Source organism: Chiloscyllium plagiosum, unplaced genomic scaffold (assembly GCF_037043375.1).
Source record: "Chiloscyllium plagiosum isolate Xiang-an unplaced genomic scaffold, Cpla_swu_hap1 HiC_scaffold_21, whole genome shotgun sequence".
Classification (NCBI taxonomy): domain Eukaryota; kingdom Metazoa; phylum Chordata; class Chondrichthyes; order Orectolobiformes; family Hemiscylliidae; genus Chiloscyllium; species Chiloscyllium plagiosum.
Genome location: NW_028270159.1, coordinates 34,446,040 through 34,470,264, shown reverse-complemented (window position 1 = coordinate 34,470,264; position 24,225 = coordinate 34,446,040). Strand labels below are relative to the sequence as shown.

Below are 24,225 nucleotides of genomic sequence, written 5' to 3'. Positions count from 1 at the left end.
GCAGAAGCACTGCATTGTTTGGACCCATGGCTGCCCCCAGGGGATCCATGGACAAATTGCAGGGAGTGACCTGGTCATTAGGCTTTTCCTCCTAAGCTGAGCATTTGTATCCAGTTGTGGCCAATATTAATTCTGCCCCCACCCACCCCTATCCCAAATAAAGACCCACTTCAAAGGATTTCACTTCTCGAGCTATTGTGTTCAAAAATGGTGAGCATCACATCCTACCGTATTGTACCTTCCACATTACTCACCAAGTCTACTGCGCACTGAATAGAACCACTACTCCCCCGCTTTTGGGTTGCTGGACTTAAAACATTAACTCTGCTTTCTCTCTACAGACCTGTTGAGTTTCTGCGGCAATTTCTGTTGCAAATCTCCAGAATCCACATTTCAGTATTTTAGTTTAGTTATGAACCCTTCTTTTTTGGTATAGAATCCCAACAGTATGGAAAGAGGCCATTTTGCCCATCGAGTTTGCACCGATCCTCCAAATAGCATCCCACTCTATTCCTGTAACCATGCATTTCCCATGGCTAATCCACCTTACCTGCATATTGTTGGACTATGGGAGGCAACCGGAGCACCCGGCGGAAATCCATGCAGGCACAAGGAGAATGTATAAACTCCACACAGTCAGTTACCCAACAATGGAATTGAACCCAGGACCCTGGCACTGTGAGGCAGCAATGCTAACCACTGAGTCACCGTGCCACACTTGGGTGTTGCAAGAATAGAAGGAAAGGCATTGACTGGAATCTTACAACATCTCCTTCTCTTATCTTGCCTCCATCATGGATCCTTGCTCTCTCTGTTTCCTTCCATGCCTTTCTGGCTGCCTCAGATATTATTCCTCATTCCTGGCCTCAGACAGCCTTTCTGTGCTGCATTTGACTAGCATCACCCAACCTCAATCACTGCCTGCCATTGAATAACCTTTCTGGCTGTACAAAACTTACAGACAGTGATGAATTTCAAGGCACACACTGCTTGCTCATAGAGAACCATGTTGGTAAGGCATGGGAAGTTCTGGCAAGATTGCCTTTCAGTGAGCTTACGTGACAGGCAGCTGCACGAGAAAGGGCTTCCTATCACTTGCCATTTTCAAACTTCCACAAATATTTTCCCGTAGTTTCGTCCTGCCATCAGCAAGTTGAATTTTGGCCTCCTGCAAAAGAAAGATTTCTCCCATCTCCTCCGAATGTTCAATGCCAGGTGCAGCACAAGATTCTGCCCTTAAACTTATTTTGCAGAACTTTATCTCATCAGGTGTCCAGCACAAATACTGGGTAGATTCACAGGGTAGGTGTAGGACAAAGAGTAAGGGCATGGATTGGTATGAGTTGACATAGGAACTTTAAAGTGCTAGGACAGGTGGGTATAGGGACATAAATAGTAATGGAAGATTTGAAGGGTTACAGAGGTGGGTACATGAGGTTATATTGGTTGGCATTGATAGGGCTAGCAGCATTCACAGGGAAGGGTATGGGGTTATGAGTGGCAAGAGCCTGGGATATGTTTTAGTTTTCATTCTTTCTTTTTAGATTTTGGATACAAAACCTAAGCCCAGCGGCATGTTTTCCAGCCAATCCATCTCCACATTTGGGTCACCCTCCTCACTATTCACAGGTATCACAAATTTGCATGGGTACCCGCCTTCTCAAACGAAATTGGGCATCCCTTTTACAAAGTCAGGCTATGTAGCTGGGGATTCTCCTGACATTCTGCATCTGACTTGAGATCGAAAATCCAAGCTTTAATATAAATGGACGATTCTAAGTGGTTCAAATGTCTTATTGCAAGAGAATACCTCCACGTGATCAGTTGCTTGTTTCATTACTGCTGCTGCTGCACGTGCAGATATTCCTTTAACTTGATGCAAGGTTTAAACAGCTGTCAGGAAAGGCTGAGAAATCCCACCACAACAGATGGCTAGATCTTTGTGTGCAGCTTTCTTTCAGATTGACAGTGAGTACACATTGCTTTTGCTCATTATAAAAACTGGCTTGATATACACAGTAGGACCATTTGTTCACTATGTGAATGGAAAACTTGATCCATTTAAACTCAACAAGTTCATCAAATATCGAGACAGCCATACCACACCATATCAACTTCAGGGCACTACTCTTTCACTGTAGATCAACAGCTGGCAGTTACAAAATTAAAGATACAAGAACTTACTCTAACATTCTGTGACTTATGTGATATTTTGGACATACTGTATTTTACGGGTATCTTTGGGAATTGAATGCTTTTGACATAAAATATCTATGAATTTCAAAGCGCATTAAAAGTAAGGTGCTGCAGCTGATTAAAAAGGCCAAAGCAATACTCAGAATCTTACTGCTGAAGATGCAGATTTGTCACTATCACAGTTTCACAGATTTTGTAAATAAAACAGCTACCTTACTGAACACACTAGAATCAACTGAAGGTTTTAACTATCATCATGTGAATAAGCTGTATACAATATAACATTAGATATAATAGGATTATGACTGCTCTGTCATACTTTAAATCTTGTTCAGTTTTTAAAATGTAAAGAATGGCAAGTAGGAATAGGGATATATTAGAGAGAACATTATTTTATGGCAGCATTACCAACTTCATTCTGAATGAAAGAATTCCGGACCAAATTATTTCTAATTGAGTTTGACACAATTATTTTGTCTGCATGTAAGTAAATTTACCATAACCTTAATTAGACAATTTAATGGGATGAGGGTTGCTTTGTTTATATGATATGTAATTTCAACTTTCTTGTTCAAATTGATGCATCACCAGATTCACCACAGATAGGTCAAAGGAACATAATAAAGTGACAAGATATTGACAAGCACAGAAGCCACCAATGACAGTGAATGGAGTAGACAAAAGAAATTGTCTGAACAGTAGGAAGAGCACAGCCATTGCATGTTTACAACATCCGCTCTTCCCACTCAGTGTTACAATGGTGAATGACGCTTTCTGAAGAGGTTACTGTATAATATTGTAACAGAGAGCAACTCACGGTGAATTTACGCTGGAGACTGACGAGCTGCGAGATAGAGTACCTCGATTTTGCTTTACAAAACTGCACATGCAAAAAAGATGAGACAAAAAATACATTGGGAAAAGATCAAAAGGCTCCATCATAATCACAGGCAGGTTGCATTTGTCTGTGACTCCATCTCACAGACTTGATCAGAGCAGTTATTCAGATGAAAACTGTTACTGAATCAAACTCAATGCAGCCAAACAACAATTAGTCTCAATGCTTCGACCTTCAGACTCCATCCTGCTTTGAATTAAAGTACTACAATGGGAACACCATTCACAAGGTAATAAATTGAGCAAGTGCCACTTCTGTAAAAATCGCTCCTTGAATTACAATCTGAAATACAGTAAAATGATTAATGGCAAATCACATAAAATTTACAACAACATGGGCCAGTGGGGTTAGGTGTATCACACATTCCAGAAGAAAAAAAAAGGAGAGTTCATCAATTCATTTACATTATAAATACTTCCCACATTTCACACAGAGGATAGCCGGAAGGGAAGGAGTTCAACAATTGCTTTAATAGTAGATACATTGCAAAGGTAAAAAGTGGAAATACAATAATATGCAGCAATAGAAATGTATCGGAGAAAGTAACAATTGTTTTGGGGGAAGGTGTCAGTATCAAGACTTGAAAAGTCTCTGTTTGCAAAGTTTGATATTCGTGTAAATTTATTCCACATAAGCAGCTTGGAAGATATATTGACACTTTTCTAAATGTAACCAGTTTATTGAGAAAAATAAAGTTGAAATGATATGCAAGCAAGCCATTAACGAATCTGGCATTTATTTCAGTTATTTTTCTAAAGAAGTGCTAACCAGCTTTAATAAATCTCAGTGATTGAATAGAAAGATAGGCCACATGAAGCAGGTTGAACACAGATCTGCTAAGCCTTCCAACCTCATTAAAACACCCAGTAATTATTGGGTCGCATCATTTACAAAAAGTGACTTCTCTGCCCTACAAATTGCACTGTTTATTTCCACTTCTTGCTTTTGCTGCTGTTTAACTTCTGATCAAGACAACCCAATTCAGGACCACAGAGTATGAGTCCAAGGCATTGCCAGTTAGGAAAAGAACGGGATTGGGTATTGGAATTGATTGTATCAACTCACCTTCTCATAACTCAAATTAAAGCAACGAAAAGCTGAACAGAAAGAAATCACAGCCAAAATGAAACGGTTCCTTATTCAAATTAATGCAGAAAAACAAGAGAAATAAACAGAAACCGTGATAATCCATGTAAATGAGTTGTATATATGTGGAGAACTTTTTTTCCCAACTGTATTGGTAGCATTATGGATTGAATTGTCAATAACCAAAACATATTTAATATTACTACAATTTTTTTTATAAGCTTGATATAATTAGAAAATTCAGACATTAAGCAATGGAATATGACTATCATTATTCTCAATGTTAGCCCTACCATCTCCAAACCTCCAGCATCTCCACTCCCAGAGGTAGTGGATACAGACAAGCATGACTAGGATGAAGAAAGACCACATCGTCCTAATCTATCCCATCCAGACGGGGCACAGCTATGTATACCATCAATCTTCTTAGGCACACAAATCTCCTATGAGTGTTCAATCAGAACTGGAGACCAAATTAGGTAACTCTCTCAAAGAGTTTTCTTTGATCCCTCAGGATAATCTAACAGGTTTGAGGCTACTCACAAATCACTCTCAACTCAGTGATCCCATGATCTACCTTCCACAATCTTCTTCAGGAAGATCCTTTGAATACTTTCAGAGGACTGAAGAAAACTCTAGGAGATACTATAAACCAGAAAGTGGACCAGACACACAAATAATCCAGCCATAAGCAAAGGTGAGAGACTAGGAATTCTGTGATCAGAACTCATCTTCTGACTCATCAAGGCCTGTCCACCAACTACAAGGCACAAGGTAGGAGTGATTTTGATTAAGTTCCATTTACATGGAAGAATGCAGATGCAACAACACTCAAGTGGTTCAACTCTATCCAAGACAAAAGAGTCCCATTTACCAGTACCCAAAACACCACCTTAAATATTTACACACTCCACATGTTGCTGAAGTGTAAACATATATAAATTGAATTCTAGCAGTTCACCAAGCCTCATTTGATTCCACATTCCAAACCATGAACTCTCCTGTTTACAAGGACAAGGACAGCAGATGTGTGGAAGCACTATCACCTGCATAGTCCCCTCCATACCACACTGACCTGTTGGTATATGGCCAGGTCTTCACCATCCCTGCCTGGAACAACACTGGGAGCATCTGTACACCACCTTGAAGATTGCAGTTCACCACCACCCTTTCAAAGACAATTGGAGATGGAGAACAAATACTGACCTTGGAGCAACGGTCATGTCCAGTGAAGGAATGGTTTAAAAAAGATACTCACTCCAACACGGATCAACAGTCACCAACATCATTCTGACAGCTCTTCCAAATGAACAAGTTTCAAGCCAGAACTTTAACAGTAAAGCAGGACAATATGGGAAGACAGTAATGTTTCATGTGTTGTTTCTTTTAGCCAATGCGCACTTTTGCAGGTGGATCTTTAGAAAGTAATAAACTGGATGTACCCTGGCTGTCTATATTTTCTCTTTTTTAGCTTCCAATACAGACAGCTATTTAGTGGTCCTAGCAGCTAGTGATAACAGTGGTCCTGTGGAAGGTATCAATGGCAGGACATGATAGATATACATTCCATGGCCCAACAGTCTCGGATGCCAGACAAAAGTAAAATACTAGAACTTAAATACAACAAATAAAAGAGCACACATAAACCAAAATAGGCAGAAGTACCAATATTTTTGGGGTCATGTGAAAAACAACTGAAGTGCAATGATATACAAAATAAAATTGTGTGTAAAATATTACTGTATAAATTCTGAACTTACGCTGCTATAGATAGGTTAGTTGCAGATATTGGACTGACATCTGCAACCTCTATGGCCTTCTGGATGGTGTTTTTTTGGATATTAGCTTCTTCCATCTCTTCTTCATCCTGAGAAATGAAATGACAGGAGATGGATCAAAGCTACATGTTATTCCACACCACACCTGAATATTTTATTTCCACTGACACAAGAATGTTTCTCCAACCTTTTGAGGAATGGAATTTATGCCAAGATTTCAAAACACAGACTTTGAAATGTTTCCCTGAAATTTCTAAAAGTAAAATGACATTACATGAGAAAACTGTTCTAAGCTAATTATGAGAGATTTTGATACACTTGAGACAGGAAGCTGTTGTCACTGGCTGAGTGAAGTCAGATATATAAGGTGTTTAGTAACAAAAAGCAAGCAGATAGTTAGAGGTATCAGCTTTCATGGACCAAGACACTCCCTGGAAGCATATTCAACAAAAACTTTTAAAACTGAAAGGTTAAAAAAGAAAAGGTTTCAGGGCTAGGGAGGAAGCAGCAAATGACTAATTGGACAAATTACCTCCTTCTGTGGTGTAGAATTCTATAATTTTATGAAAAACAAAAACAGCCCTGCTCCTGCATGTGCACATATCTTGAGCAGTAGGGAGAGGCTGAATACGCAGGGGGCTTTTTACCCTGATGAGTCAGAGGCTGAGGGGTGACATTATAGAGGTTTATAAAATCATGAGGGACATGGATAGGGTGAATAGACACGGTCTTTTTTCCATGTTGGGGGCATCCAAAACTAGAGGGCATAGGATTAAGGTGAGAGGGGAAAGATTTAAAAGGGACTTGAGGGGTAACTTTTTCATGCAGAGGGTGGTGCATGTGTGGAATGAGCTGCCAGAGGAGGTGGTGGAGGAAGGCACAATTAAAACATTTAGAAGGCATCTGGATGGTTACACAAATAAGAAGGGTTCAGAGGGATACAGGCCAAATGCTGGCAAATTATCAGGGGTGAGCAGATTGATTTATGAGAAAACTAGTTCTATACCCTCTTGAGTTTACAACAGCCAGCGATGACTTAATTAAAATATGTAAGATCCTGAGGGGACTTGACTAGTGCATGTGGAAAGGATGCCTTCTCTTGTAGAATATAGAACTAGAGGGCATCATTTTAAAGTAAAGGTCGCCTAACTACGACAGAAATAAGGAAAAAAATTCTCTCAGAGGGTTGAGTGTATTTGGAATTCCCTTCTTCAAAAAGCAATGGATGTAGAATCGCTAAATATATTTAAGGCAGAGGTAGATTCTTGACTACCAAATAGTAAAAGATTATGAGGATATGCAGGAATGTGTGTTTGGGGTTAAAATCAGATCAGCTGTGATCTTATTACAAGGCAAAATAGGTTCAAAAGGCCGAATAGCCTACTCTTGCTCCTTGTTGGTCGATTTGTATGATGTTCATGTCACTATAAATCCATCACGTAGCTCATTCAATTCTGATTTTCTTAGGAAATTATACTGATTCTGAAAAGGGGTTGTTTCACTATTAGCACATTCATGCATATTTATATAAAAAGTTGAAACTTTTTAAAACTTTTTTTTAACGCAGGAAGTCGGAGTTTGCTTTTATACAACTATTTTCGAGAGATTGAAATCTATGCTGGGTCTTTGGAACTGCAATTAATGACGCTTTTACTTGTTGCTGTCCATGGTCATGAAATGGGTCGAGACTCGGGCGTGCAAGGGTATTTCTGATATTGATACGAGAACCGAGCAAATGCGAAAATAGTGCACCTAGAGCCAAATTGTAGGAGTCGACATGAGATTGACCATTGCTTGAGCATCTATGGTAAGCAGAAAAAGATACACTGCAGCCAATCTTGTAGATATTTATGGGAACAAAGTGTATTTAAAACTTGTCTGTTGAGGTGAATTTATTGAACCTGCTCATTAAGTATGACAGAAGAACTGCATTGCTAGGAAATGTTACTGTTGATGAACATTTAGGTTTTAATACGCAACTAATTTAAGATTAGAAATGTTTATTGCTATTGATTCTAATTGCACAATTCCTGTTGAAAATACATTTTTCTTTCCAGTTCCCTTCACTTGAAATGTCCTACTTTTTATTGTGGTTTTCAAGATGATGAAGGACAACGGACTTACTATAATCTTTGAACAAATAACACAGATAAGTGTTATAAGCAAGTGCTCACTACAGATGTTTTCTTTAAAACAAGATGGATAAAATATGTTTCATGTATGGACATTGGGATCTTTTCAGTTCAAAACGAGTCTGCATGTAAACTCACTATTAGATTGTATGGATGCTGTAATCAGACTTCTCCCACAGTCTATTGAAAATTTTGGCATCTGTGCACTGACAATAGACACTGTCTGACAACACTTATGAAAACAATTACCATGAGGCTGAAAGATTTTGATTTCTATTGCCTCATCTCTTTATCTCTACAGTGACTGCATACATTGGTTTGGCCCACTTTGGCTGGGAATGGAAACATCCAACATTTAATGACTATAATTGTACAATTCAATTGTGTCAGACAAGCTTCTGAACTGAATATAATAGGAATTAAACTCATTACATGTGATATGCAATTAATTATGTTGTTTCTATAATGTTTGGTTTGTCAAATTAGTGTCTGAGGAGATCAAGGGTTTTTCACATGTAAAATGTTCAATTCCATAATAAAAGTAATGTGTTCCTCAACATAACAAGATGCTATTTAGTGTTCCATTGTAAACAAACCACACAATAAGAGCCAAAAGGAATCATTGATGTTTCACCTAAAAAATCTTAATTTGACGATGAAGAGAATGAATTGAAATACAAACCTTTGTCAACTCTTGTGCATTTGCCAGGTTATCGACTGCAATGGCCAAGAAGACATTGAGAAGTGTGTCTTCATGATAAAGCTCAGGAAAAATATTTGCTTTAAGATCAAAAATTAAAGAACATTAAATGCCTTCACTGTAAACTTTGCTCTCTGACCTTTTCCATTCAGAGACCCATTTCCATACATGTTCCAGTATTTTACTGGGAGGAATGAGTTGGGTAGTGGAACAAATGTATCCAGGATTTGTGATATTTGTAAGTTAGTTTACAGGTCAGGTGACAGGATGAACAAATTTTGACTGCCAGACATTAATAGAATATTGCTTCCTCACCAAACCTACACCATTTAGTTGAAATGAAGATTCAAGGCACTCCACATTAACTGGTAGCTAATAAGAATCTAAGCACAGTAAAGTTGATCAAGTTGTTGATCAAATTACAAAGGATACAATTCCCAAATAGTGTCAAGATAATAAAATAAATGGATGAAAACATTCCTTTTTTAACTCCTCCTTGTGATTCAATTCCAAAATACATAACTGCATTCCAGTCTTCTCCTGTCAAGATCTGTGCAATTAATAATAGAAGAGCATTAGTACTTTACTGATGGAAAACCTTAAATTATTATGAAGATTTTTAATTATCTACAAACTTAAAGTGTTTAAATTAAGACTAATTGTAGTATTATTTCCAATATCTTTCAACTATCAGAGTCTTCAATGATAAAAAAGCACTTCTTATATGTTGAACTTTTAACTTTTATTTTGTATTGCTAGAAACAATGTGCAATAATTAACACCAGAAATCAAAAATTCAATGGCCAATGAAGAGATGAGAGAGACGTAAGCTGGGCAGGAATTATCTCAATGGCAAAAAATTTACATTTGATTTTGGATATCAGAACTGTCACCAGTATTCAGTCTTGATGCACCACTGCTGATCGAATAAAACTTTAAAACATGTATCTTTTGTTTCATTGTAACTTCAAAGTTCCTTCTCTGTTAGATTGATGCAGAATCAAGAATGATGATCCATATTTTGCATTATGAGAATTGGTCCCATTTTCCTACTTAAACCTTTTAAATAATTACAGATCAGTCAGTTTAATTCTAGTGCTGGAGAAGCTTTGAGAAACTATTATTAGTGATAGAATTAGTTGTTTCATGGAAAAACATAGAGCTAGCTTGATTTCTAAACGGGAAATCCTGTTTAACTAACTTGTTGGAATTTTCTGAAGAGCTAACAGAAAGGGTCAATGAGGACAAGTTTGTTGATGTGGTGTACATGGACTTTGATACAATTTCACACAACACACATGACAGAAAAGTTAAAGCCATGAGATAAAAGGGACAGGAGCAACTTGCATTCAAAATTGGCTGAGTGATTGGAAACAAAGTCATGGTTGATGGATATTTTTCAAACTGGAGGCAAGTTTGTAGTCAAGATCCTCAAGGATCACCAATGTGACTCTTGCTTTTCCTGATTATATATAAATGATCTGTAGCATGATGGTACTGAGGACAATTTGAAAGTTTGCTGATGGTTCAAAACTTGGAGGAATTGTAAACTGTGAAGAGAACAATGTAGAGCTTCAAAAGAACATTGATTAGCTGGATGGATAGGTGGCAGATGAAGTTCAATGCAAAGAAGTGTGTGCTAATTCATATTGGTAAAAGGGACATAAGAAGATGACATAAACAGAGGTACCATTCTAAAGAGGGTGCAGGAGAAGTGGCACCTGGACATATGTCTCCATACTCGGTTTACAATTCTTGTTGCCGCAGAAAGGATACCGACATCAAAGCCCCTCCCACCTTGTGTAATGCTCTCTTTCAATCTTTCCCGTATTCAAGATACAGAAGCTTGAACACTCGTATTAACAGTTTCAAGACCAGCTTCTTCACTGTAGTTATTAGATTGCTGAATTACTTTGAATAATGTTGATGGTGCTAATATCAATCTTGCTTTGTGCACCTCCTATGCAGCCATAACCTTGTATGGCTTGCATAGTCTAAGCACCCTATGACCTATATTTTCTTGTTTGCTATGATGTGCCTATACTGCTCGCAAAACAAAGCTTTTCATTGTACTTAGGTACATGTGACTACAATAACTCAAATCAAATCATTAAAGATGACAGCACAGGTGGAGAAGGCAGTTAATAGAGCATGAAATATTCTCGGCTTTATTAATAGGGACATAAAATACAAGTGCAAAGAGGTGAAGCTGAACATGCATTCGACACTTTTTTTTAGATTAAATTCCCTACAGTATGGAAACAGGCCCTTCGGCCCAACAAGTCCATACCGACCCTTTTAAAAGTAACCCACCCAGACCCATTCCCCTACCTTATATTTACCCCTGACTAATGTACCTAACACTACAGACAATTTAGTATGGCCAATTCACCTGATCTGCACATCTTTGGTTTGTGGGAGGAAACCAGAGCACCCAAAGGAAACCCACACAGACACGGGGAGAATGTCCAAACTCCACACAGACAGTCGCCTGAAGCAGGGGTCGAACCCAGGTCACTGGCACTCTGAGGCAGCAGTGCTAACCACTAAGCCACTGTGCTGCACTTAAGACATAGGAGTGGAAGTAAAGCCATTCGGCCCATCAAGTTCACTCCGCCATTCAATCATGGCTGATGGGCATTTCAACTCCACTTACCCGCACTCTCCCCATAGCCCTTAATTCCTTGGGAGATCAATAATTTATCAATATCTGCCTTGGAGACATTTAACGTCCCGACCTCCACTGTGCTCCATGGCAATGCATTCCGCAGGCTCACCACTCTCTGGCTGAAGTAATGTCTCCTCAATTCCATTCTAAATTGTCCCCCTCTAATTCTAAGGCTGTGCCACAGGTCCTAGTAATCCCTGCCTAATGGAAACAATTTCCCAGCATCCACCCTTTCTAAGCCATGTATTTTCTTGTAAGTTTCTATTAGATCTCCCCTCAACCTTCAAAACTCTAATGAATACAATCCCAGGATCCTCAGCCGTTCATCGTATGTTAGGTCTACCATTCCAGGGATCATCCGTGTGAATCTCTGCTGGCACTACAGTGTCAGTATGTCCTTCCTGAGGTGTGGGATCCAAAATTGGACTCAGTATTCTAAATGGGGCCTAACTACAGCTTTATGAAGTCTCAGGGTAGCATATCACTGCTTTTACATTCCAACCCTTTTGAGATAAATGACATTACTTTGCTTTCTTAACCACGGACTCAACCTGCAAGTTAACCTTTAGAGAATCCTGGACTAACACTCCCAGATTTCTTTGTACTTTGGCTTTATGAATTTTCTCACCATTTAGAAAATAGTCCATGCCTGTATTCTTTTTTCCGAAGTGCAAGACTTCGCATTTGCTCACGTTGAATTTCATCAACCATTTCTTGGACCATTCCCCTAAATTGTCTAAATCTTTCTGCAGCCTCCCCACCTCCTCAGAACTTCCTGTCTGTCCACCTAACTTTGGTAAAGTTCACCAGAATGCTCCCAGTCCCCTCATCCAGATCATTAATATAAAAATTGAACTGCGGCCCCGACACTGAATCTTATGAGACACCACTTGTCACTAGCTGCCATTCTGAAAGAGAACCTTTTATTACAACTCTCTGCCTTCTGTCAGACCGACAATCCTCAATCCATGCCAGTAGCTCACCTCGAACACCACGAGTCCTTACCTTACTCAGCAGCCTCCCGTGAGGCACCTTATTAAAGGCCTTTTCAAAATCCAGGTAGATAACATCCACTGGGTTTCCTTGGTCTAACTCACTTGTTACCTCTTCAAAGAATTCTAACAGGTTTGTCAGGCACAAAATCCCCTTACTAAATTCATGCTGACTTGTTCTAATCTGCCCCTGCACTTCCAAGAATTTAGAAATTTCGTCCTTAATGATGGATTCTAGAATTTTACCTGCAACTGAGATTAGACTTGTTGGGTCTCAGCTGGAGTGCTGTGTATAGTTCTGGGCACCACACTATAGAAGAATGTGAACATATTGGGGAGAGCGCTAAGGAGATTTATGAGAATGATAAACATTAGCTATGATGTCATTCTGGAGACATGAGGACTCTTTTCCTTGGAGAAAAGGAGGCCTAGAAAAAGTCTGATAGAAATTTTTAATATCACGATGGAACTGGATAGAGTAGTTGAGGAGAAACTATTCCTGTTTTTAAAGATGTCAAGAACAAGCGGGCACAAATTTAAAATGATTTTTAATCGAACCCAATGTTTGAGAAAAGAAACTTTTCACACAGAGAGTTGGTAGGGTGTGGAATACACTATCTGGAATGTGGTGATGGCAGGTTCCATTGAGGTATTCAGAAGACGAGAAGATGATTTTTTAAATAGTTACAAGGTATGGAAAGGACAGGAGAATGGCACTAAGTCATAATACTTATCTGGAGAGCTAGTGCAAGCACAGTGGGCCAGATGGTCTCCTTCATCATCATTACATGATCTTATGATACCAAAGCTGCCTCATAGCTCAACCGTTCTGATCAGCAGGAAATCTAGCACCTAAACTGAGGCAGATGCCTGTGCAGGGTCAGTTGGAAGGTGATCCAGAGGGAGAGAATTCCAAAGTCCAACAACTCCTCTCTTCCCAACACCCAAAACAGGAAATTTGCTCCCAACATCTCTTTATACGGGAGGCCAATGCAGAGAATCCTGTGTGGTGTAAAACATGCTGCTAGTTTGCTGTTTTGTGCTGTACTAAATGCCCAGTTTCACTCTGTGTGTTGACAAAAAGTGTAGGGAGCCTTTATCATTGTCTGTTACAGAAATTGTATGCCTCACCCTCTTGCAATCTTTTGTCTTTATTAATCTATTCTTTATGCATACAGAGTTTGTTAATTCAGAGACAGAGTCTCATTTTGCTTTTCAAAGGATAGAGGACAATGCAGTGGTATGTGACATATCCCAGTAGCCCATGCATAAATTCAATATTCACTTTTATTATCTTTAGGTTGTGACTATTTACCTAAGCATTGGGCAAAAAAAATGTAGTTACTGATGACATTAGGCCCGAGAAATCATAATATGTGAAAAAATACCTGAGAATTTCTTTATCCCCAAGAGCAATCTGTGAGCCAAGGTGGCAGGGGGAGGGAGGGAATTGAGAGGAATAATAGGAGTATTGTACCTATGAAAATGTAAGTAGGTAGAGAAATGGCAGACATTTAAAGAGATATTGGGAGCATGTTTCCTGTTTTGGTGGTGAGGGAGAGATGAGGAGAGATTTCTTCTCTAAGAAGAGTTGTTGGTCTTTGGAATTCTCTCCCAAGAGAGGAGTGGAGGCTGGATCACTGAGTTCGATTGATTTTTGATTGACAAGGGAATTAAAAGTTACTGCGAGCAGGCGGTAAAGTGAAGTTAAGGTTACAATCAGATCAGCAACAATCTCATTGAATGGCAGAGCTGGTTCAAGGGGCTGCTTAGCCGAACTCTGCTCCAAAACGAATGAGAGGCAGCTCTTGGAGGTGAGGCATCCTCCAGCATGGAGCCTTGATTGCAAGATGACCATAAAATCTGATCAGGTCTTTCAGGTTTTTCCATGTTAAATCTAGTCCAAAAATGTCAGTCTCATTGAAAAATACTGACTTGAGATTGTTAAAATTGTCATATTATAATATTGCATTGCATCTTTAATCTAGCCAACACGACATACCAGTAATCACTGACAAGGTCATTTATACAGAATCATCATATATAGGTATACAATTAATCTTCTAATTTCAAGCACCTTTTTTATGCAGACTTTTGTTTTAGTGAGAACGAGTGAAATGTGCAGATTTATCAGACATTGGGTTCAATCTTCTTCTTTTCCCTCACAATATTCTCGCCCTATTGTTTCTGCCCTACCTCTCTTTCAGGAAGTCGCTTATGACAGTTCAGTTGGCTATCTGAGCTCTCTGGTTTCTCAGACAAAAGATATTCCTCATAGCATGAGTAGGGGCTTTTCAACCATTAGGGCATTACAGCTGGACCTTACTTTTTCTTCATGTCACATCATTGTGTTCTGGCAGAGATCACTGAATAGCAATCAGGAGCAAGAAGCATGACTAATGTTTGGTGTTAGTAACCCAGGAGCACTGTGGTCATTTGTAGTATCCTTGCTTTCCCTCAGCACAATGCCATCAATTAGTAGCTTTATGCTTAATATTATGAATGGTGCACATTTGGATAATTGCACATGTCTACTTTCATTAAGAGAGCAGATTGTGAGCTTGCAAAACCCAGAAAATCAGTCAAGTCCACGGGTGATCCACAGTCAAGATAAGCAACACTGTTTACTATTCGTGTTCATTGCACATTAATTGTTTGCAACAGCTAGTGCACGAAATAAGGTATAACTAGAAAGCAGAAATTATTTTAATATAACTTAATTCATTCAAAAATAACATTTTGTGTTTACCTGGAACACCGTAAGAATTGCAGCAGGGAATGTATCAAAATTTGTCGGAGGGGTTCCATCTTCAAAATTAAATCTAGAGATGAACAACAAGCACAGGTGAGTAAGCGCCTGTTTCCACTGTTCAACACTTGCGGAGTTTTAGCTTACTGCTATAGACTGGTACAAGTTCCCACAGCAGTCTAGCAATAACCTTGATACATAACGTGGCTTGCAGCCAAAACACATTGAACATCTTGAAGATGGAAGTGGCTTTGATGAGCAGATCAAGCAGATAAACTGGGGATCGAGTGAGACTCATTTGTGCTGTAACACCATTTGCTCTGGATTTGCAGAACATGCATGTGAACCCATAAGAGGTGGAAGGCTCTCAGTGTTTGTAGTGTAATCAAACTTGGTAAAAGACAGCCACTGCTGAAAATGTGTTGCTGGAAAAGCGCAGCAGGTCAGGCAGCATCCAGGGAACAGGAGAATCGACGTTTCGGGCATAAGCCCTCGGGCAAAAGACAGCCACTACCTTATGTTACTACTGCATTCTCAAAGTATTGAAATTGTTTTATAATTAGCACTGTGAATATATGGCATGCACAAGATTATTGCTGGTTTACCCATTTTTTCCATTGCAAAGTGTTTCTCATCTTTCTTTTATCTGAGTCTTTGACCACAGGTATCCATGAAATTTTGTTTCCGTTTACTCCTAAACTGGAAATATACCAACTCACTTACTCTTTTCCTTGTCTGTATATAAAGTGCAATAAGACTTATAGCACTTTATTCTACATTGAAGCTTTGGAGGGTACTTTATATCTCCTCCTCAACTGGACACCGGAGTATAGGGGGATTAAAATAGAGCCTCTACTATTTTAGTGCTCGGAGCAGCTGTGACAAACCTGGCCAAGCCAAACTTGTGAGCAGCAGAAACCAGGGTCAGAAATTTGAAATAAAATTTTGTCTGCTCCCTGTAGGCCAGGAAGTGCAGGTCACTTTCAATGGGAATCAGAAGAAAGCAGCTTCTTCTGCCCACTGCTTCCATTCTCCAGAGTTTGATTCCCCTTCTTGAATCATCTCAACCATTTACCTTGCGCCAACAACAACTGTTCCCATCAGTTCCTGATGGTGCATCTATTCCATGTTATTTTATCTGACAGGCGGCTATTTTTTTGCCATCCTCGCAGCCAATTTAGCTGTTCACTGGATTGCCCTTCCATCATGAGGTAGCTGAGCTGATATTTTCTTAGGAGAGCAAACATGTATCAGTACTTCCCAAGCTTTTTCCCGACTGTGATCCCGTTTTGTGGCTGGAAGATTATCATGGCCCAAGTAAGATCTGTGGTATGGAGAGGGAGATCTGCGAGAGAGGGGGATGTGCCTCTTGAAGACCTCTCTGATAAAACAGGTTATTATAACTCAATCAGAGCTCAGAGTGACCATTGCTGCCTTGATACTCAACACTTCAGCTTGCAATCCTACTTTAGGATTCTGCCTCCCATTGGAAAATCCTGACCTATATCCTCAGTTATTCTTTCTAATCCCTAACAATACACAGGCATGTAAAGCTCTCATCTCCAGAGGATTTCTTCATTGATTTCATCTGCTCTCCTTCCCTTTCAATCTTGCCAATATCTCACAGTTTAGCAGTTCATCTTTTACTTAAGTTACCCAATGATTAACAAGAATATCTTATGTTAAATTCATATTGAACTTGAACATTACTTACTGTCCTCCAAAGAGCTGCATTCCAAGTAAGGCAAAGACTACGATGAACAGGAAAAGTAGGAAAAGCAGACTAATGATAGATTTCATGGAATTCAGCAGAGATACTACCAGATTACGTAATGAGTTCCAGTACCTACAAAGACACAAAAAAACCATCAAATCAAATGTTAACAACAATGGTACTCCTTTAGCGTCTATTCTGATCATGAGTACTTTTAAACAAATATAGTCCCATTTTTTCTGTGATTTCAATCTTAAACTAATATGCTTTAAAGAAAATTAAAGATCTTTTACTAAAGTCTGAACTAGTTATTGGAAAATTATTGATCATCTTATGTTTCATCATATTATCAGTCTTAAAAGACTTTTAAAATATTAAATGGATTGACCTTAAATAAAATTCCTTCAAAATTGGAAAGATTTGGGAACTCAGATTAATGCTGCAAGGCAATGAAGTGCTTAAGGCTTGTGTTCTACTTGTAAATAATGAAGAGAACTCACATCTCTCATAGCACAGATTGCATGGCCTCCTTCAACATTAAGATTTTATACATCAAAGTGCTGCAAGGCACTGCAGATGCTTTATGAGTTGAATAGGAATGTGTCTTTGTTGCATTGTTTGATAAATGGCCAACTGCAAAGATTATATTATCGTAAGATATTTTACATGGTACCAGTACCACAGTTACAGTGTGGGTTATTTAAGTGATTTCCATGAGCAAAATGTATCGAAATAATATTTAGCAGAACAACATTTCTGAACCTCATAAGACAGTGGGCATGCAGAACTAGCTCTCAAAAATGAAATGTAATTAAGGTCAATTAACATCTTTAGAAGGGTACTGGACCAATATATATTGAGGAACTCAGCTAACAGTGGAAAGATATTAATTTAGTTGCTTAATTTTTATTTTCCATAGGAAAGTGGAAACAATGATCTTTCCTTAAATAGATGATGCTGATGGCAATGATGATTAGGGAAACCATATAATAGAATAATCATAATTAACTTTGAATGTAGCATCCATGATGGGTCAAATGGCCTTTTCTCATTCTGGATTTCATGTCTTTAATCCAGCTTCAACTAAGGATATAATTCTTGATACGTGCATACATAATTCTACATTTTTTTTGTTAATTCTTGTTCATGTAGTTAGAAAGTCTATGCTGCAACAGGACAAACTACACAACCAGTGGACTGTTTACTGGTGACAATGAGATGTCTTGTCATCTTGTCATTTGCATTATTCAATGGAACAAATACCATTCAATGAATACAAAACAAATGGAATCTTCAGAGGAGAAACAATTGAATTGTTCTAAGTACCTAAATAAAATGGCAGGGTCAAGAACTGAAACTGGACAAGCATGGAACTATGCTGCAATAAATGAACATTATAGAGTGTTGGGATTTACAGATCTGCAGCTTTAACCAAAAATTACTTCGCAGGCAGTGGATGTGATCTATATGGATTTCAGTAAGGCATTCGACAAGGTTCCCCATGGGAGACTAGTTAGCAAGGTTAAATCTCATGGAATACAGGGAGAACTGCCATTTGGATACAGAACTGGCTCAGAGGTAGAAGACAGAGTGGTTGAGGGTTGCTTTTCAGACTGGAGGCCTGTGACCAGTGGAGTGCCACAAGGATCAGTGCTGGGTCCACTACTTTTTGTCATTTATATAAATGATTTGGATGTGAACACAGGAGATATAGTTAGTAAGTTTGGAGGTGACACCAAAATTGGAGATGTAGTGGACAGCGAAGAAGGTGACCTCAGATTACAATGAGATCTTGATTAGATGGGCCAATGTGCTGAGGAGTGGTAGATGGATTGTCATTCATGTAAATGCAAGGTGCTGCATTTTGGAAAAGCAAATCAGAGCAGGACCAATACACTTAATGGTAAGGTCCTGGGGAGTGTTGCTGAACAAAAAGACCTTGGAGTGCAGGTTCATAGCTCCTTGAAAGTAGAGTCACAGGTAGAAAGGATTGTTAAGAAGGTGTTTTGTATGCTTTCTTTTATTGGTCAGAGTATTGAGTATAGGAGTTGGGAGGTCATGTTGCAGCTGTACAAGAAATTGGTTAGGCCAGTTTTGAAATATTACATGCAATTCTGGTCTCCTTCCTATCAGAAGGATGTTGTGAAACTTAAACGGATTCAGAAAAGATTTACAAGGATGTTGCCAGCGTTGGAGAATTTGAGCTACAGGGAGAGGCTGAACAGGCTGGGGCTGTTTTCCCTGGAGTTTCGGAGGCTGAGGGGTGACATTATGGAGGTTGATAAAATCATGAAAGGCATGGATAGGGTAAATAGACAAGTTCTTTTCCCTGGGTTGGGGGAATCCAGAACTAGAGGGCATAGATTTAGGGAGAGAGAGAAAAGATATAAAAGGGACCTAAGGGGCAAGTTTTTCATGCACATGGTGATGCATGTATGGAATCAGCTGCCAGAGGAAGTGGTGGAGTCTGGTGCAATTGCAACATTTAAAAGGCATTGGGATAGATATATGAATCGGAAGGGTTTGGAGGGATATGGGACAAATGCTGGCAAATGGACTAGATTATGTTGGGATATCTGGTTGGCATGTTTGGCCCAAAGGGTCTGTTTATGTGATGTACATCTCTATGACTCCATGTCTGTATAACAATTATCTTTAATTTCCAAGATAATATTGCACAAGAAACTGAAAAGGAAGTTCGCAACAATTAATATTCTCCTTACTTGGTTACTTTGAAGATTCGGAGTAGGCGAAGTGCTCTAAGAACACTTATACCAAACGAGGTACCTGGCTTCACAGCAGCCCAGATTACCTCAAAAATACTGCCAACAATCACCTGCAAAAACATTATTCAACACCTGTTTAGTTGGTGAGCTCTGGCAAATAATATTTCCATTTTCTGCAATTACACAATCGCAACCTTACCCCAAAATCAAAACAATTGAACGAAGAATGGAAGTATGTTCTTGGTCCCAAACCATACATTTTCAGTGACATCTCAGTCAGAAAAAGTCCGAGGAAAACAAATTCAGCAAAATCTGAAACAAAAATTGCTTGTTAATATTTTAGGAGAGTACTCAACAGGCATGTCGCATAGTTTAGGCAAAAAGTGGGTATTGCAGATGCTGGAGATCAGAGTCTAGATTAGAGTGATGCTGGAAAAGCACAGCAGGTCAGACAGCCTCCGAGGAGCAGGAAAATCGACATTTCAGGCAAAGGCCCTTCATCAGGAGTGAGCTCCTGCACAAAACACTTGCCCAAAACGTCGATTTTCCTACTCCTCGGATGCTGCCTGACCTGCTGTGCTTTTCCAGAACCACTCTAATCTAGATGTTGCATAGCTTTTATACTAGCAGCTCATCAGAGACACAGCTTGCAATTGTTTGCTTGTGTAGAATGTCTACCAAGCTTGTGAGCATAGCAATCAACTCCATATTACAGGGTGGGTCACTTGTTTATGAACATCTGGCCTATGAATGCAATCTCATACAGGATGTAACTTCAAAGACCATATGAACATTTCTTGAGTTTATGAACAGCTCCTTTATATTGTCCTGCACTGTATTCTGACTTGCGTACAAGTCAATTTATGGATGGATTCCATGTCACCTTTCTGCTCCAGCAATCGAAACTAATCCTACTTACCTACAGTCTTCTCCATTGCCTGTAACTTTCTCTTCTTCAACTGTTTACTTGATCTCATCTTGAAAATTGCAAGTTTCTTTGTCAGCTGCTCTACGTTCAAAAAGCTTTCTGCCAACATAAGCTTTTTCCTAAATTCTCACATTAACTTTTAGAAGTACACATTTATAAACTGAGAGTAACATGACTGAAGAAAGTTGGGTAGGAATATAAAAGTCAAATGTAAAATGTTTACAAAGATATACAAAGTGCAACTTGAGTATTGCTGAATAAAAGACGTATTTTGTTGAAGCTTTTCAACTTCCATGCATCAGGAAAACTCACAAGAATTAACAATGCAAAAGGAAAATGATAAACATTTATACTGTATAAGAAAATAATGCTGAATGGTTGGAAAGTGGACTGAGATTGTTAGAGGTATTGTCATGGAGAATGTACCAATTGAGTGATGACTGAAAGTTACCTGCTAAATTCAGTTTAAATTTTAATAGCTGGCTGCTGATTTTGATTGATCAAGATATTACCCTGAGAAATGCACCAGACTGCAACCTGTCTTTTTGAGTTGATACTGTGTGTACGCGTGTGTGTGTGTACGTGTGTGTGTGTATGCGTGTGTTAGTGTGTGTGTGCGTGCATTGGAATATTGGAATGTTCTGTGCTTTTTGGCGACATGCCTTCACTGTTATATGAGATACTTTCTAGTTTCCAACAGCATACAACATGACAAGTGAATACCTGACATAGAATTTTATTCTTCCTGGAATGAGTAAATTATTGAAAATTACTCCCCATAGTGAAAATGGAATCCCCCTTTAAGTACAGAGATAATATCAAAATTGAGGTGTGCTAAGGTCTCAGTTTTTGCCAGGATCAATGAAAATATCTCTATAAACACTTTGGAACCAAATAGAAGCAACATGAAAATTGACTTGACAATGAGCTAAAAATGTCTGTCCTGCATACTTACACAGAGCCTCGGTGAGCCACAGTGGCTGGTCATAGTGGACAATTGCAACACAGAGTGTATTAAGTGCCACCACACAGAGAACAATCCAGTAAAAACTCTGTGATTTTACCATGCGTCGAATGAAGAAGCGAAACCTTTTCTCCTTCCTCCGAAAATAGGAGGAGCTGTCATTTTTAACACTTTTCAGGCTGGGTCGAGTAAATCCTAGGAAAGGAAATGTAAATTAAAAGTTTTAAATGTGGTGTTATTGTAATTGCATCAAAACGAAGTCGGTTTTGTTCTCTGCAAAAGTTTAATTTACAAAACTTCAAGCCCATTGGTTTATCTTTATGTTAAAGTTAAACATTATGTTCAGATAAACTGAAATACTATGCAGCAAGTGTGTTGTAGGCCATGGACTCTTTTTTGAATAATATCATTTAAACTCTTTTGTGACTGCTTATTTAGCCGTAGCTCTTAAGATGTTACTATTTAAATAAGCATAATTATTCATTCACACTCTTTCTAACAAACTACTGTCAGTTAATTATTCATGACAGCACCAATTTGCACAAATGTCTCTTTAATTATCCGGTTGGCAGTGGAATTGAAGGTCATAAGAATAACTCTGGAAAAACAATCAGATATTCTCCAAAACCCAGTGATATTTATATGGCTGGCTTCAGGATGAAAGTTGACTGCAGACAGCAGCTGGTCAGGGCTAAATAACTGCAATGTTGTGATGAACATTGAAGTCTTCTGCTTGTTTTGGAAACTCATGGTTGAATGAATTCAGCCCATGATTGTTGGAATGGAAGTCCCCTCATGGATCTCAATTTCCCAAAGGAAATGAGCTTTGGGCAATTGCTGGTCAGTTCCGAGTGAGCACAATAAACAGTGTAATGCAGCTCATGGCTGAGGATCAATTGGTATAAGGTTGCCAGTTTCACCAAGATTCCTGAATTGTAACTGAGAATTGGGTCTCACATGGACATAGTACGTGGTATATCATTGAAAGTTGAGGTTCTTAGCCATAGAAACAGCAATAGGCCATTCTGCCCTTCCAGCCTGTTCCATTATTCATTAGATTGTGGACAATATGTAGTTTAACTCCATCTATCCTGTTTGATTATGTTACCTTTATTATCCAGTCTAATAAAAGTATATCAATCTCAGTTTTGAAATTGGCAATTGACACAGCCACCGCAAATCTTTGGGAATACGGTTGAATTAGTGTTCAGGCAGAGCTCAAGTCAGCTGGATGGCCTATTTCTGCCTTATTTTTATCCTGCATTTAAGCATAGCTACAACTGAGCTCAACGTGCTTGATGGCAATAAGGAAAGAAAATATAGAATATTCCATTGCAATTGCTCTTCACTCTGAGCAACAGAAAGTTCATAAGAAAGGATGTCATGTCTTTCTCATACTATTCAATAGTTATTTTCTATTTCCCCGATATGGTGCATCATTTCTGGACAAGTGCCAAGACCTCCAAAATTAGTGCAGAACCAGCGTGGGTGGAAAATTGGCAGCATATCTGTCTAATACGGTATCTCCAGTCTTTTCTCTCTCTTGGGAAGACTGTTTCTGCTCAACACCTCCTATTAAGACAAGCTAGCGGTAAGTGTTGACCGCAGGAATGATCTCAGTATATGGTCACATGCTTCTGTAGTATTTAATTTTGGTGGGGATTTTTCTTGTGTAAAAAATTTTACATTTTAATACGTAGGATCTAAAACAGTCAAAACTTTAAATATGACTAAACCAGCCAAAAGTGGCTTTGAAATCTCCATATCATTATGTAATATATATCACACTACTTCGTTTCCCCATTATAAGATTCAAATTTGGCTATTCCCACAGCAAGATTTTATTGATTGCTATGGCAACACATTATTTGGAATATTTAACTTAGATCAAAAGCAAACTGAGTAATTTTGTTACTTATTTTTATCAGGCAGTCAATTCCTCTAGAATCTCAGTTGCAAAGGAAAGGAGTTCACTGATCAAATCTGGTTAAAAACAGGAAATGTTTGTGGCTAATTGAGATGATGAGCTCATGTTCGTACATAATTATCTCAGTGCTGATTCTCAAAGAGAAATTATTCTGACAGAAGATTGTTACAGAGTTCAGAACACATTCTGACTTATCCTGCTACTACAGATGCAATTTTTTTTTGTGGATGCACAACTTGATGCACAGAAAATGTGTCAGGAAAGCTTAATAGGTAACAATAGATTGAAGCAGCAAATTTCAACTCCATTGGTACCCAGTTAGTGTCATTAATCCGTTGTGTCAAATTTCAAACAGCATTTTCAAGCAAACACATTTTAATATCAATTGACCAAAAAATTTGCTACTGCAGTCTTCCAACAGGCCTGAGAAAGGGAGACTGCTGCAGAAGATAGACAAAAAAAATTGAACATCAAAAGAAATATGAAGATGAGTGGTGAAGAAAGCAGCAAGTAAAAACATAACCAATAATATAGAATGAAATCACTGACATTCTCCTCCAATTAAAATTTGATGCCCCTTTTTTCCTTAAACCCTCATGGAAAAGACTGTCAACCTACTGCAGAGTAAGTGATCTGAGCTGGCTTTCTACTTAATAATGCATAGTCAGACAAATGGACAGTTCTCCATACTACCATTTTAAATAGTCTCTTTCTACTAATTAGTTGCTGCTGCTTTTGAAATTACAGGGCAATTCCAATGTGAATTG

The 24,225-nt window shown here is 38.7% G+C and overlaps 1 protein-coding gene across 7 annotated transcripts in view; it reads right to left on the bottom strand.

The window, feature by feature from the left end:
* The window catches only part of cacna1ba (calcium voltage-gated channel subunit alpha1 Ba), a 598,950-nt gene that overhangs the window by 152,142 nt on the left and 422,583 nt on the right, over positions 1-24,225 (bottom strand). For all 7 annotated transcript variants that reach the window (XM_087998499.1, XM_087998494.1, XM_087998493.1 and 4 more), the window contains 9 exons: positions 21,523-21,726; positions 19,839-19,951; positions 19,637-19,749; positions 16,914-17,045; positions 15,200-15,272; positions 9,223-9,340; positions 8,773-8,840; positions 5,941-6,047; positions 3,014-3,076 (listed from right to left, as the gene is read on the bottom strand). In XM_087998499.1, coding sequence (XP_087854625.1) covers positions 3,014-3,076; positions 5,941-6,047; positions 8,773-8,840; positions 9,223-9,340; positions 15,200-15,272; positions 16,914-17,045; positions 19,637-19,749; positions 19,839-19,951; positions 21,523-21,726 — 991 coding nt within the window. The remainder of the gene's footprint in view (positions 1-3,013; positions 3,077-5,940; positions 6,048-8,772; positions 8,841-9,222; positions 9,341-15,199; positions 15,273-16,913; positions 17,046-19,636; positions 19,750-19,838; positions 19,952-21,522; positions 21,727-24,225) is intronic.